Source organism: Pleurodeles waltl, chromosome 10 (assembly GCF_031143425.1).
Source record: "Pleurodeles waltl isolate 20211129_DDA chromosome 10, aPleWal1.hap1.20221129, whole genome shotgun sequence".
NCBI lineage: Eukaryota > Metazoa > Chordata > Amphibia > Caudata > Salamandridae > Pleurodeles > Pleurodeles waltl.
The window spans coordinates 129,979,926-129,994,642 of record NC_090449.1 but is presented as its reverse complement, the minus strand read 5'-3'; the positions used below and the strand labels follow the sequence as shown (position 1 = coordinate 129,994,642).

Sequence of the window (14,717 nt, the reverse complement as noted above, 5' to 3'; positions counted from 1 at the left end):
GCGGAGAAAAATGAGTCACTGAGTCCACGCAGAAGCGCCTGCAGCCCTCACCCATACAGCTGCCACATACATGCCATATGTAAATCCTCAGAGCTCGTGTTGGCAGCTGCAGACAAGTGGCATGCAGGTGAGTCAAAAGCAGAACAAGGCATAACCGAGCAGTGCGTCCGTGGTCGACGGTAGTCACGGAGCAAGTGGGAGATGAGTGCTCACAGCTGCAGGATCAACCATTTATCTTCCTCCCACCCCTCATACAGGCCGTCCACATGGCCTTCATGTACAAAGACATGAAGTTGGTACCACAGCTAGAAACCACCTCACTAGGGAAACCCACTCGGGTAAAGATTCCCATCAGTGACGTGACCATGGGGGGTACAGACACTGTTCTCAGAGGGATAGCCTCCAGGTACCGGGTGGCATAGTCCACCAAGACCAGGACAAACCATTGCCAATGGCTGTCGGGAGCCAGAGCAAAGGTCCCACAATGTAAATGCCCACTTTCTCCAAAGGGGTGCTCACGACAGGATAAGGCTATTGGGAGGGGGGGGGGGGGGGGAGAGAGTGTTTGCATTTCCTCCTGTCTAGCCACTCACCTGGCAAGTGACACATGACCTGCAGAACCCATCAGAGGTCTTCCTCATTTGAGGCCAATAAAAGTGGGTGACAAGCCTGTCAAAGGTCTTGTCCTGCCCCAAAAGACCTGCCAGTGCCACATAATGAGCCAGACCCAGAATGGAAGGCCCTGAAGCACTTGGATACAACCAGCACACGGGCTGCCTCAGGTTCAGGAGCCTTAGGCTCACTATACAGGAGACCAGTCTTCCAATAAATCCGGTGCTTGCCAGAGGCGTCACCAGCTGACCAGTTGCTTGAGCCTCAGCCTGTTGCCAAAGTCCCACAAGAGTAGGGCACTCCCTCTGCACTGTGCAGAACTCCTCACTGGATGGACCTCCTTTCTGCTGCCAATTGGTCAGCTCCCCTCAGGTTCCCCAGTTCAGCCACATCTTCGCCTGTAGGTTCTGGGGCATCTCCCTCAAGGTCAACCTCCTCCCGGAACATGGGAATTCCAGGAGAGTTTTCCGCACCCTTTGCCCTTCCTCTTCTTGGCAGACACCTGGGACACTCTTTCAGGCCTCCTGACCACCCTCACGTGTTGCCATGGACTATGCGATCAGGCACACCCATTCAGGCAAAACCAACATCTTCAAGTGTGACCTGAGATCCACCTCCTTCCAGGCAGTATGCTCCAGGTCACTGACCAGCAGACAATCCACAGGCATTGACATACTCACAGCTACCCTCGTGGAACCGAAGACCCCCACCCACCATTCAAAGGGAACCTGAACCACCTTACATTGGCTCTTTGCGGTTGTCTACAGCAATAACCTGGTGGACCACATTAGGGACTACCGCTCTGAAGACACCAGATGACAACGGACAGTTGTCATGCTGGCTCCTGTGTCTGTTAGAGCCTCCATCCTATGCCCATTAATGGTAACCCACTGCAAATACTTCTTGGTATTGTCAGGCATAAGGGTTCACTGTACCATTTCACTGTCACCCATGGGCACTAGGGTAATCTCAGTTGTCTCCCCACTTCCAGCTAGGACCATCTCACCCCAAGAACCACACTCACCATCTATGGTGACTGTCCACCAGTGGGGGGCTGTGTCCGCTTAGGACATGTGGGAGCTCCTCTGAAGTGCCCTTCCTGACCACAGTCAAAGAACCTCCGGGGTCCCTTCTCTGCAGTTTTACCTGACAGAAACCATTTCTTCGTCCTACTAGGAGGTTGGGAACCCTGACCCTAGGAACTAGTTTGGTGCCCTTTTGAGAACTCCTCACTCTTATTTTTGTCCCATACCCCTTTTTTCTGCTGGGAGCCCTGCCTACCCTTGGCTGGATCTCCCCCAGAAATTTTCTTGTGGACCCTGGTGCTGACCAGCGGTCTGCCTCCCAAGCAAGCTCCCTGGGGTCAGAGAGCCTACAATCAATCTAGTAGATGTGTAAAACAAAGACTAAACACATGCTCTTGTGCAAACAAATTGTGCAGCACCTGATAGTCTGTCACATTACTGCCCTTCCCCCAACTATCCAATGCCTTGCAGAAAGTCTACACAATCTACCAAAGTCTAAGGAAGAAGCTTCACATTCATAAGGCCCTTGTTTTCCCGGGCAGAATACTTTATCTTAGCCTCCCCCCTGTGGTTAGTAAGGTGTCCCTCCCCTCCACTGGAAACTGGCCCCACAAACCTCCTTAGGGGTCCTATGCACTGGTGAGGCACTCTGGTAGACCTCAAACCAGCGATTTATGTCCTTCTCCACCTTGTAGTCAACTATCAGACTCTTGGGTACATGTACTCTTATGCCAGAGGACACTAAAGATATGCTTCCACCACCTGCGCGAACTCAGCCTTCTGGGATTTCAGGTCCCGCTCCTTCATGTTCAGTTCATGAGCCAAAAGAATTTTCCTTTCCTCAATGGCCATTCTCTTTTCCTCCATAGCTTTCCCCCGGTCCTTCTCCATTTTGAGATTTGTCAGCTCCAGCTTGAGCCTCCTGGCTTACTGTTGGTCCTCCAGCTCCTCTGGGGACAGACTTCTGGAGGAAACACTGCTGCCTACTTTAGGGGGGTTCTTTCTCCATTGACGCTGGCTGCTCACCCCACAGGCAGTTTTGGGCAGTCCAACAACTCCAGATGCATATGCTCCTCTCTATTCACAACACTGCCCTCCTCTGATCGCGCAGCTGCTTTCTAGACTGCCAGCCAGGCCCTACACACCTTTTGCAGCTCCTCGTTCTTAGTAAGGTCTTTAAAACAGAAATCGAATTCCCTGCAGAAATCTTTGAGCTGGGCCACCGTTTGTGTTTCCAATTTTTCCTGCTCAAACTCTAGTCCTGCTGTTGCAGCTGTCGGCACTCCAAATTGAGATATGGTTGCTGCAAAACCTCAAAAAGTTGTCAAAGAGAAAAATAACATATATTGGTAAGTAATGGTCTGAAATATGGATTTAGAGCACACTAATCACTCTATGCAATGCACAAGTATAAGTCCTATCCTCACCGCTGATCATTATTGTCAGGAATTGGGTTTCTAGTTGGCAGAGGTTTGCACTCTCTCCAAGTAGGGACCACAATCCTAGTAAGGACATACAAAAAGTTTGCCTGTGCTCACCCTCTGGGTGCCTGGCACAGAGCAGTGAGGCTAAACTAAACAGGCAATGTGTAAAATATTTGGGCACACACACACACACACACAGTAACACGGTGAAGACACCACAAAATGACTTCAATCATGTTTAGAAAAATAGCCAATATTTATCTGAGTCAAACAAGACCAAAACGACAAAAAATAAAACATACACAAGTCAAGTTATGAATTTTCAAAGATTAAATCAAAATGCAGTGCTTAGAAGACAATAGCTCCAACTGGAACTATCTGGTTGCGCTGGACCGAGGCAAATTCAAAACTGCAGTCCGACTGTGAGAAGAGCGCGGGCAGGGTACAGGAGTCATACAGACCCCTGACAGTACCTTTGTTGTGTCGATGTTCTGTGGTAATGCGTTGATATAGGAGAGGATGTGGCCGCTTTGGTTCCTGATCGGGCAATGTCAATTTTGCTTTGATGTCCAAAAGCGAAGAGTACTGGTTCCAATGCATGGGTGCTGACTCGGCCAAGCAGAGGCTGCACTGTAATTCGGGGTCATTGTGTTGCGCAGTCAGCGAGCGGTGTCCACGGGTTCAGTACAGGCAGCCGCAAAGAGGCATTTCTGTAGCAGGATGGTGTTGGTTACAAGCAACATGCCGGTGTCATTGTGTCAGTTCTTATGTTTCAGCACCACAGTCACCTTCAAGGGCCCAGGACTGGATTTGGCACCTCTTGGCAGAGCAGGACTCACAGCAGAGGAGCCCAGGTGATGGTTGCAAGATGCAGGTGAAGTCTTTGATATCCCTAAAACTTCAAAAACAGGAGGCAAACTCAGCCAAGCCCTTGAAGACACTTTAGATTGCAGGATGCAGAGAGTTAGATCCAGTCCTCTCACTCCCAGGCAAGAAGTAGTGGACCAGCAGAGCAAACAGCAAACTGGCAGTCCCTCCTGACAGCCCAGCGGTCTTTCTTCCAGGTAGAATGTCCTCAGTCCAGAAGTGTTCCGAGTATATGGTGCCAAAGGCCCAGCACCTATACCCAAATGTGCCTTTGAAGTGTGGGAGACTTCAAAGAGTGGTTTTGAAGTGCCCCACTTTTATTTCAGCCCAGTCCTTTCTGCCAGGAGGTCTGTGGGGGGTTATTAGTCCTGTGTGTAGGGTCAGGCCACAACCCTTTGAAGTGTAAGTGAGAGCTCCTTGACCCTTTCTGCCCAGGAAGACCCTTCTGTATGCAGATGGCAGGCGGGGGCAGTTGAGTGTCCTGCATTTATGGCTGTCTGGATGGAATACACAAAGATAGCTGTCAACTAACCTTACACAGATCAGGCATGGGTTGGAGGTGGAAAAACGCACAGGATGGTTAAAGTAAGAAAATGCCAGATTTCTAGAAGTGGCATTTTCAGACCTGCAGTTTAAAAAACACCTTTACCACAAGATGTGCTTTTACATTGTGAGCCAAGAGGCACCAAGCTCCATTTTTCTATGTTTCTCCACTTGGAAATTACACTTAAAATGTTCTAAAGCAATCCCCATACCAGCCTATGGGAAAGATAGTCCTTGCAATAGTGAAAGAATTATATGAGTTTTTCACTACCTAGACATGTTAAAGTACATGTCCAACTTTTTAAATGCACTGCACCCTGCCGTAGGGGCTTATCAGGGCCTACCTTAGGGTTGTCTTACAGGTGATAAAAAGCATTTGCAATGTAATGGGTCTCACGTTTGCTCGAGCTTGAGCTATTAGCGCTGTAAATTCCTAACTTGACTTTTCTTGCCACATAATTTGAAAAAGAAAAGTAAAACACTTGACATAAGCGAGCCGATTCAAAGCGCCATGGCCGCCATGAGCCTAAAAGAGAGACACAAAAGGAAAAAGAAATTCGCTCGCAGGCAAACGTATCCGCAAACATGCAATTATCCATGCAGCAGGGTCGATGGCCAAGGTGGTAACAAAACTGCTCCAAGGAGGGACAAACTTAAAGCATTTACTGATGATATCAACGGATTTTTGAAGGCAAGCCCACGAACGAGTGATAGTGATGGGCGTGCAGTGGTTAAATGCCCACAGATAGATTACAACAGGCCACAGCGATTGTGCGCTCGACCTAAAAAGGAGTGTTAGGGCTCCAGCAAGTGGGTTTACTTGGGAGGTCATAATGGCAGTTTAAACTGCACACATAGGCTCTGCAATGGCAGGCCTGAAACATGTTTGAAAGGTTACCATAGTGTGTGGCACAACCAGTGCTGCCGGGTCCACTAGTAGCCATTGACTAACAGGTCCTGGGCACACATAGTGCACTTTACTAGGGACTTACTAGTAAATCACTTATACTAATCATGGAAAAGCCAATGTTACCATGCTTTAGGCACAGAGCACATGCACTTTAGCACTGGATACAAGTGGTAAAGTACGCAGAGTCATAAAGCTAGCAAAAACGAAGTTTAAAACTAGGAAGTCAGAATGCAAAAAGTCAGGGAAGCCACGCCAAAAGATGCCAGGTATAACAATTAGTGTTTCTTGCCATACATGTTTAATTAATATGTTTTATTTCAGAAGATTTTTCGTAGGAAAGAAACTCCGGAGGTAGGGGGCATAAAGCAAACACAACGCGACCTGGGTTGAGTGCATATTGCCCTTTGAAGCTTGATGCCAGGGAAGAAGCAGCAAAATGTAACATCATCTTTGGTGCCAACAATTCTGGGATGTCCGCTAACATTAACCAGTCTAAATCATACCCATCGTTTAAGTTAAACTTTTGGGGTCTCCTATGAGGAAGGGAGGGAACGATCACTTGCCTGTAGTCACGCTCATGTTGGAACCTGAGAATGGTTTAGGCACTAAAAAGGCTAGAAAACAAATTGAATTGTGTGTATAACCATTATAACACACACTGCAAACTAGGCACCAGCCAAGATGGCTATGGGGATTTAAACTAAGCAAAATTAAACATTTTCAGGGCCTTTGTGGGAGTCAAGAGAGAGGGTGAGCTCTTAAGTCATGGGGAAGCTGATTCCACAGTTTTGGCGTAACAAGCTGTGTGTGCCAACCCGCCTTTGGCTTGCCCCTGTATTCTACTTTCAAACAAAGAGGCTGCCTGTGAAAAGAAAGTCACAGCTTTGTACCGAAGGCACCCCTGCCTGCAGAGAGTCCTGCTGGAGCAATAGAAGTGGAAAGAATGAGATTATGCAGCGGTGAACGTTTTGTGTAATGAGGCTTTTAATAGGCGACAGCAGCTATTCCAAACCCGAAGGTGCTGCCATGGGGTTTAAATATTGACGACAAAAAGGCATTTTGCTGGATGATTAGGATGGGGTTATTCTCAGTCCCAAAGCAAAGAGACTTAACTATCTCCATCTCTCCTCCCCGGAAAGCACAAGCGCTCAGGTATGTTAAGAATGGAAATACAGTAATGAGCAAGCTGTGTGAGACAGACATCACTTGATATCAGGATCCTTTTTCTATTTTTCTATACATTGATGAGGTCACGCTGCTGTAAGCACTGCTCATCAATTATCTCAAGAAGTGCCCAAGCAGCACGGCTCCTTCACAGGCGAGCTACACACTGTGCAGCAAATTATGGAATTTCTCAATGTCTTAGGAGGCCACGTGTCAGCGAATCATTGCGTCTAATGTTACTGGTGACAATGCTGTGTTACCCATATTTCATGCCACTCTATACCCTTATCCACGCATTTGTAACGCGTCCCCAAGACCCCGGCCACACTGCTCAATCTTGTTTATAAACTGCACAAGCTCCACAATGCATCAAGGATCTCACGCTGCAGACCAGCACCCCCATGTTGCACAATTTACAGCCACAGCCAACCTTAGCACACCCTTAGCCAGGCTCTGCACAATCTCAGCCGCATCTTGCAAACCCAGTCAAGCTCTTCAAACCCCCAACCAGGCTCTACATTCCCAAATCCATCCTCCGCTTACCTACAGCCGTGCAATGGAGCCCCAGTTACAGTGTGAGACTGACTCCAAGCTGTGCAAACCCTAAGTCAACCCTTCAAACCTTCGCTTACACTATGCACTACATCAGACACGCTCTACAGACCCTGCACAATCCCTACACCCTTGGCAATCTTCTACACACATTCAGCCACTTTTCTATACTCTTAGTCACACTCTGTGCACCCAGTCATGACCCGCACACACTCGGAAATTATCTGAATTTGCTCTAAAACACTCTGCATACAACCACTCACAAACTGCAGATCCCAAACACAGTTGATCATCCTCGCTCATTGTTTGTACATGCTCGGTTACACACTGTATGCCATCAGGTGTGATCACCATCGTTTCTGCTACAAATTCCCTTCTCTTACTTTGAACAGCCACACATTCTCCCTGGATGATCGCATACCCTGTCCCAACATTACTTCAGACTTAGGCAGGTTCTGTTTATTACCAGCCAGGCTCTGCTTGCCATCAATTATATTGTGCAGACCTGCATACTCCAACACACGCTAAAAACCTCCAGATATACATGCATTTCTTTCAGCATTCGAGGCACATCATACAAGTGATGCACACTTTCATCTATACCCTTCACAATCCGACTACACTGTTGTCAACCACATTTTGTACATCTGCCTCAGAATCTGCACACCGTCACCCTTGCCTTCCACAACCTCAGCCACTTCCTGTATACCCTCAGCACACTGTTGGCTGTGATGCATGTTCTCAGACACATCCTGGGCCGACAATCACAACACAAACTACTACATGCTATACACACACCTGTGAAAAGTCTGTATGTCCTTAGTCGTATTCTGCACAGTACATGCCACTTCCACAGACTGCCAAACTGCTATCTACACATGATGGATAACACTGACAATATCATGCCGTAGAACAGCAAGTCCATGTTACATGCCACCAGTCGCAGTCTGCACAACCTCAACTATATCAGGTTTTCGTCCACACTCACATTCCACTCACAATATACAATAGCATCTCCATTCTGCACAGTTTAAGCCACACTGTTCATTCTCAGCGATGTTCTGCACACAACATGTGGTGCTCTGCACATCATCAGCGATGCTCTTTACACTCTCAGCCATTTCATGTAAGCATGGCATGCATTTAAAAAGGTCCTGCACGCACTGACTGTAATTCAGTTACATCTCAGCTAGCCTTCGCAAGCCTGCAGGCAGGGTATCAATACCTTTTGTCAGGCTCTGCTTACCACCAGCAACCCTGGCCGTACCTCCAGCAACTCCCTATATTTCTGAATCCAGACTGTGTATAACCCCGGTGCCCATCTTTAGTCAGTCATGTTCTGACCACCTCCAGACAAGTTCTGCTACGCCCTGCATACTCTCACCCACATTCTTCACACCATCGACCATAATATGCACAGCACCTGCTGAGCTCTGTTTCCCAGAGGCCACGATCTGCATACTCTCAGAAATTAAAATAGCGCTCAAATGGCGTTAACAGGCAAGATTTTGCAGAGTTCCACCAACGGGTGGAAATAGGCATGTAACGCTGCTTGTGCTGTGACTTAGCGCCGGCAGTGCATTCCACACAGAAAAATCCGTGCGAATGGCACCATACGGTGTGCCAGAGGTGTACTTGAGTTGACTTTGCTCTTGCTTGAGAAGATATTCTACTTCAGTGGCATCCTTCTGACAGTAAACGGTTGTGACTGCCCGTGTTAGAAAAATCTCATCAGATGTCCTCCAAGTGGCCGGACATCATGCTATGGGACACCAAAGCTCGCTTACCAACTTAACAATCAGAAACCCAAGGGAGAAAACATTCTGCCACATGGTGATTGGAGAGTAACACAGAGTCACCAAAAATCCACCAATTCCACACACACAACAAAATATTACACCCAACCATATTTGAAATCCCACTTGTCATTATTTTTATGATTGGATGCATTGTTATATTGTTCCAGATGATAAAACCAAAAACAGAGAGGCTAGAAGGCTAATATTCAAATTTCCTATATGGAAGGATTTCTAAAGTTCTAATGAACTGCGGAAAAACAGTTTTGGGCCACTAAAGTTTGTATATATTTCAAGTTAAGAATGACTCGATTTCTGTGCCCTTGATTTGTGATGGTTCCATTTAACAAGATGCAGTTTCTGTAGGCTGGAAAAAGACTTTCCCCTCGAATAGCATGTTAATAAAAGAAGTTGTCTTTTATATATGTTTGTTACAGTATTGTATTGCTTCAGTGGCTTACCTGATGGTCGTGCCTCTATTACGTAGCCCATAGTTGGCCTATTTCCAGAGCTTCCCTCAGCCCACTGGAGAGTCAGAGCAGAACTCGATTTTGTAACAGAAACTTCCCGAGGTGATCCGGGGGCTCCTGAAAGAGGAAACGGTGATGCATTTCTTTGTAATAGAAGGTGAGGGAATTAAGTCTACACTGGAACTAAACGACACGGCTTCCACATCAACAGCCACCACTCACCCATATGTAGGATAAAAAGGCAAAACAAAACATTTTAAGGTTAACTCATCCAGAGGTAAGATTACATCGTAGACGATCGTGTTAGGAAATACGACAGGGGTCCTTTCAGTAATGAAAAGCGTCAAAGGCAATGCGTGTTTTTCAGCCATTACTGTTAAACATAAAGCGAAACTGAATGAAGGACTTTTTTTTATAACAGCTAAAAACTAAAAGTCCAAAAAGCTATTTCCAGGTTGCTAACTTGCAAACACAGTCCACAAGAAAAAGCACATGTACCCTTTGCAGACAGGATATGTAAAGAATGCTACTACACGTCTGCAGAATTAATCCAGCTGAATAATGAGTCATAACTGCAGTCTGAAAGGAACACACATTCCCGAGGATGGGAGAAAATGATCCACCACTGCAAATGACTTTGGGTAAACTCAAGGACAGGTTCTACGTTTGTGAGTGTAGGATCAATCTGGACATGGAAAACATTCACCAACATCAACATAATTGTCACTTTGAGACCACAAAAACCCGGGATGCCAACCATTCATGGCACTTTAGTACAGAAACCCACCTGGAAACATTGCAACTCCAACAGCATGAGAGACTTTAATGTGTATAATTTATTTATACTTTCAAGAAGGCATGCATCTTGATAAATTTCAGACCCCATACATGGACTCACAAACTTCAGGCTGCCAAATGCCTGGCTGAGATGGTCCCCAGAAGTGTAATACTTCACCAAAAGCGCTCCGTTGCTCACCATCACTCTGAAAACGGCAACACATATATACATACAAATCTGAACTTAGAGTCAAAAACCTCCGTCAAGATGTGGCCAGGAGGCTTGTTCTGAATCATTTGTTTGGAGCCATGTTATTGATGGTCCAAGTGTCTTTTCATGTGTACTTTCTTCACAGTGTCATCTGCACATTTCCACTTCCATCATGATCAAAATCTATTGCAATCTTAAATCTTTTTTTTATCTTTAATGTTTTAAGATCTCTAATAGTTCTACAACAGAAAAACCCCTTCTGCCCGTACCCACACCGTAGAGAGCACACAGCAAATTGATTGATGAATGTTGCCCATCATGTTTTATTAACACTGTCCCAGGTTAAGGTCCATCTATGTAGCTGTTCCCACAGACCCAACAATCTCAATTAAGTTACCCCCGGGCTTTTCGAACTTAGGCAGTCTTTGTCAGTTTTCACTACTGTTGAGTCTCTCCACTTCAGAAGGGGTTCGGGTTCCGCAGTTGTCCTTCTCTGCCTGGGTTGGCCAATGCTCCAGCCCTGTGTCTGCATCACTGTCGTATCATTTCCACCCACCAATGTGTGCAATATGTCGGCCCGAATCCTATGGCCCTAGGTCCTCCTTCACCCAGTCGTCTGTCCTGACCTTTTCTCAGACGGATCTACTCAGCCAGCGGTGCCCATTCAGTCATGTTGTGACTCCATTTTGCTACAGTAGGGGGGGCGTGTGCTGTCAACTTGTGATCTTGAATCAAAAGTTATGGAGCTTTTAAGTTTTTATAAATATTGCATGTTTTTATTGCAAGAACCAAAAATATTAATTTCTAGATTAAGGCATTCTGAACATTAAATTAAATGTATCCACATTATCATTTATCCGTATTTATGAATAAGTAAAGATGTGATTTTATTGTTGACATCATATGAACAGCAGGGTTCCTTTCAGGCATTCTAGGTTGTGGTTCTTTACTCTCTATAATCTTGGTTTCAGCACATAACCAAAAAGCTTTAGGTTGTGGGTAAGCAGCGGTATCTCTCTTTTTATCATCTTGTAAATAGGTGCAATTTAAAAAATGTGTAATATAAAACTACCTTATAGAATATTAGATAATACTGTTCCAATGAGATATAAATATTGCCCCTTTGGTAATATGTTTTCATTCTAGTTTAAAATAGATACACCTTACAAAAATCTTTTATATTTAGTGATTTTAAAGTTTGAGACAAATATTTGCTCTTGAAAGAGCTTCCTCGCACCTGTATAGTATTTTATATAATGTAGCCTTAGCTTATCCAGACGAAACAGACACCAGTTATACAACACATTTGAAGAGAATTACCTTGAGGTGGCTAAAACAAACAAGTGACATACAGTCAACAATGCTCCTTTTGGTGGACAGTTTAACAGCCTTTTCCTCATTTCAGAATCGTCCCAAATGGCCAGATTTGCTCTGGAAAACTTTCTTCAGCAGTGCGTCCATGTGCCACTAGGTGGCACTGTGCAGCCTCAGTTTGGCTCCATACTACCCCAGAAGTGACAGAGCAGAGCTGCATATACAGCCGCCTCTGCACACAGAAGTCAGTTTCTTATTTCCCCTTCTGCATCCTCAGACATGGAGAAGGAACAACTGTTGGTACCAGTGTGCTTATCTCTAATTGGGGACCTTTTTAAATGTTAAAAAGAGGCCATTCTACAGAACAGGGAGGTGGAAGCCAGGTAAGTAATCTATGGTTATATAGAGTATTGAACAGAAAGTGCATTACCAAAGATAAGCAATGTGTTCCTCTGATGGAAACTTCTAACCAGCGATTCCTAACCTTTGATGAGATACCAAAGCAGTATCTCCACAACAGGAGGGTATGTAAAGTTAACTCAGACCAAAACGTCCTGCAGGATCAGGCGGGTAAAGTGTCCTTTCAGCTGGTCCTGGCCATCAAGGGAGTAGTGCTTCATGAATTATGTACTGACGCCCATGTCCCAGCCTCGCATATGCACATGTCAAAGGCTGGCTCTCCACAAACCAACAAAATGGTAGCCCTGGTTGAATTGGTTCTCACACCTTATGGAGGGTGCTTTTTGCCCAGTACACAGAAGATCTTAATGCAGAGAACTATCCAACACCACAGAATCATCTTCCACACAGTCTTTCTTTTCTTAGCCCCAGAGCACTCCACAAAAAACTCCCAAATGGTGTTCCTTGGTACGAGCAATAAATAAGATTAAAGCCCTTTTGGGGGTTCTAGTCAATGGAGCTTCTTCCCTTCATTTGAGGGGTAACAGACGCAAAGAACTCCAACATGGTGATGAATTGCCCTACTTGAAAGGAAGTCATGGATTTTGGCAAGAATGCTGCTTGAGTCCTCAGCATCAACTTGTAAGGAAAATAATTGGTGTATGGTATTGCACTGGAATTGCTTAGGGGGCACTCGTGTGAAAAGCTGATTTAATTGTGATGACGAAGACAGTCTTCAAAGTTAGGAGATGCAGTGAGAAACTATCCATCGGCTCAGAGAACATACAAATGAGAAATGTTGAGACCAATTCAATGTCCCTCTGTGGTATCACAAATGGCTTGGGTGGGTACATGTGTGTCAAACCTTTGATACATCTCATCGCAACAGGTGATTTAAGCAAGGACAGTTGGTCTGGTAAATAAAGTGAGGCTGAAAAAGATGACAAAACCCTTAATTGCGCCCACAGCATGGCCCTGATGGAGTAAAAATAAAACAATCTTACAAGTGCCACACAAGGCCACACATTTGTTGCAGCAAGCAGCATAAATAGATTTTGTGAAAGGATGTCTAGTGGCAAGGATGACCTCTAGCAGGCCACATGCAGTCAGTTGCCCTCACTCAATCTCTACACCTGCAGGTATAGACTTTGCAGATTTGGTGGAGGACCCTGCCCCAGTACTACGACAGAAGATACTCCTGAAGTGGTGGCCTGATCAGAGGGCACATGCTCCTAACCAGCAGTTCTGGGTACCACACTCTCCATGCCCAATTGAGAACCAATAGAAAGGCTCTGGTCCAGTCCTTTTTTTAAATCTTTTTCAGAACGCTAGGCAGGAGAGGCAGGGAGGGGAAGGCACACAGGTGCCCTGTGTTCTGTTCCAGTCGGAATACATTTCCTAAAAAAGTGTAATTGGGTAAGCTCCAAAAAGCAAACATTTTCACACTGCTTGGTTAATCGTAATAAAAATAACTAACTAGGGTTCATCCCAGTACTCAAAGGTGCCATGCTCCACCTTGGGATGTAGGCACCATTCTTGACCTGCCAGACACAGCTTTCTCAACTTGCCTGCTCGGGAATTCTGGGACCCTGCCATGTGGTTTATGATCAGGGAAATACCCTGGCACACCAACCTACTCCAGAGGTGCAGAGCCTATGGTACAAGACTCAGGACACCTGTTTGCTGCAATACCACAAGGTGGTGGTGTGTGTGAGAAACTCCACCAGACCCCTCTTGATGAATGGTAGGATGGTCATCTGAGCCAGAACAATAGCCCACAACTCCAAAAGAATGATGTAGAATCACACTTTTGTTGGAGACCCAAGTCCTCTGATTTCCACATTCGCAGATGGCCTCCCCAGCCCAGCAGGGCCGGATTTGTCACCATCAGAAGCCTTGGGTGTGAAAGGGACAAAGGCCTGCACCTGAACCAATTCTGTTTGAGCAGCCACCATTTCAGTTCTTGAGCCATCTCCTTCAAAATCTGGACAACATCTGCCAGATTTTCTTGATGCTGGGCCCACTGGAACATCACATTTTATTGCAGAACCCAAATATGTCATCTAGTGTAGCTGACAAGGAGGATGCAGGAGGGTAAGAGGCCAAGAAGTTCTCACTGTGTTCCAGAACCAAGGCTAAAACATTGAGGTCACAGTCTGAATGTCCTAGACTCATGGAGGGAAGGTCCAGAACTGCACAATAAAAGACTGCTCCAATGAAGGGAAGCCTGTATGAATGAGTCAGGTTTGACTTTGGCTTGTTGACAGTAAATCCCACTGATGTTAGGAGGGCTACCGTCATCTGGAGGTGGTCTACAACTGACCATGGCAAGCTTACCTTCAATAGCCAGTCTCCAAGGAAGGGGAAGACTTTTTTATGTATAGATTTTTATTGGCATTCAAACATAATCAAGATGCAATAGTGAGAATACAAATCAGCAGTATAATATCAACAGTACGTATCCCTGACCTACGAAGATGGACCCCCAACCACCGCTGACACTTTTGTGAACACTCAAGAGGCATTGGTGAGGCCGAAAGAGAGCACAACAAACTGAAAATGCTCCTGGCCTACCCTGAACCCCAGGTAACACCTGTGGGACTGCAGCACAGGTATATTAAAATACGTGTATTGCAGGTTCATGAACACCATC

General features: G+C 45.8%; 1 protein-coding gene across 1 annotated transcript in view; it reads right to left on the bottom strand.

Moving 5' to 3' along the window:
• Nucleotides 1–14,717, bottom strand: part of SDK1 (sidekick cell adhesion molecule 1) — a 2,061,301-nt gene that overhangs the window by 145,271 nt on the left and 1,901,313 nt on the right. Inside the window, exon 40 of the mRNA XM_069209963.1 lies at nt 9,355–9,480. Coding sequence (XP_069066064.1) covers nt 9,355–9,480 — 126 coding nt within the window. The remainder of the gene's footprint in view (nt 1–9,354; nt 9,481–14,717) is intronic.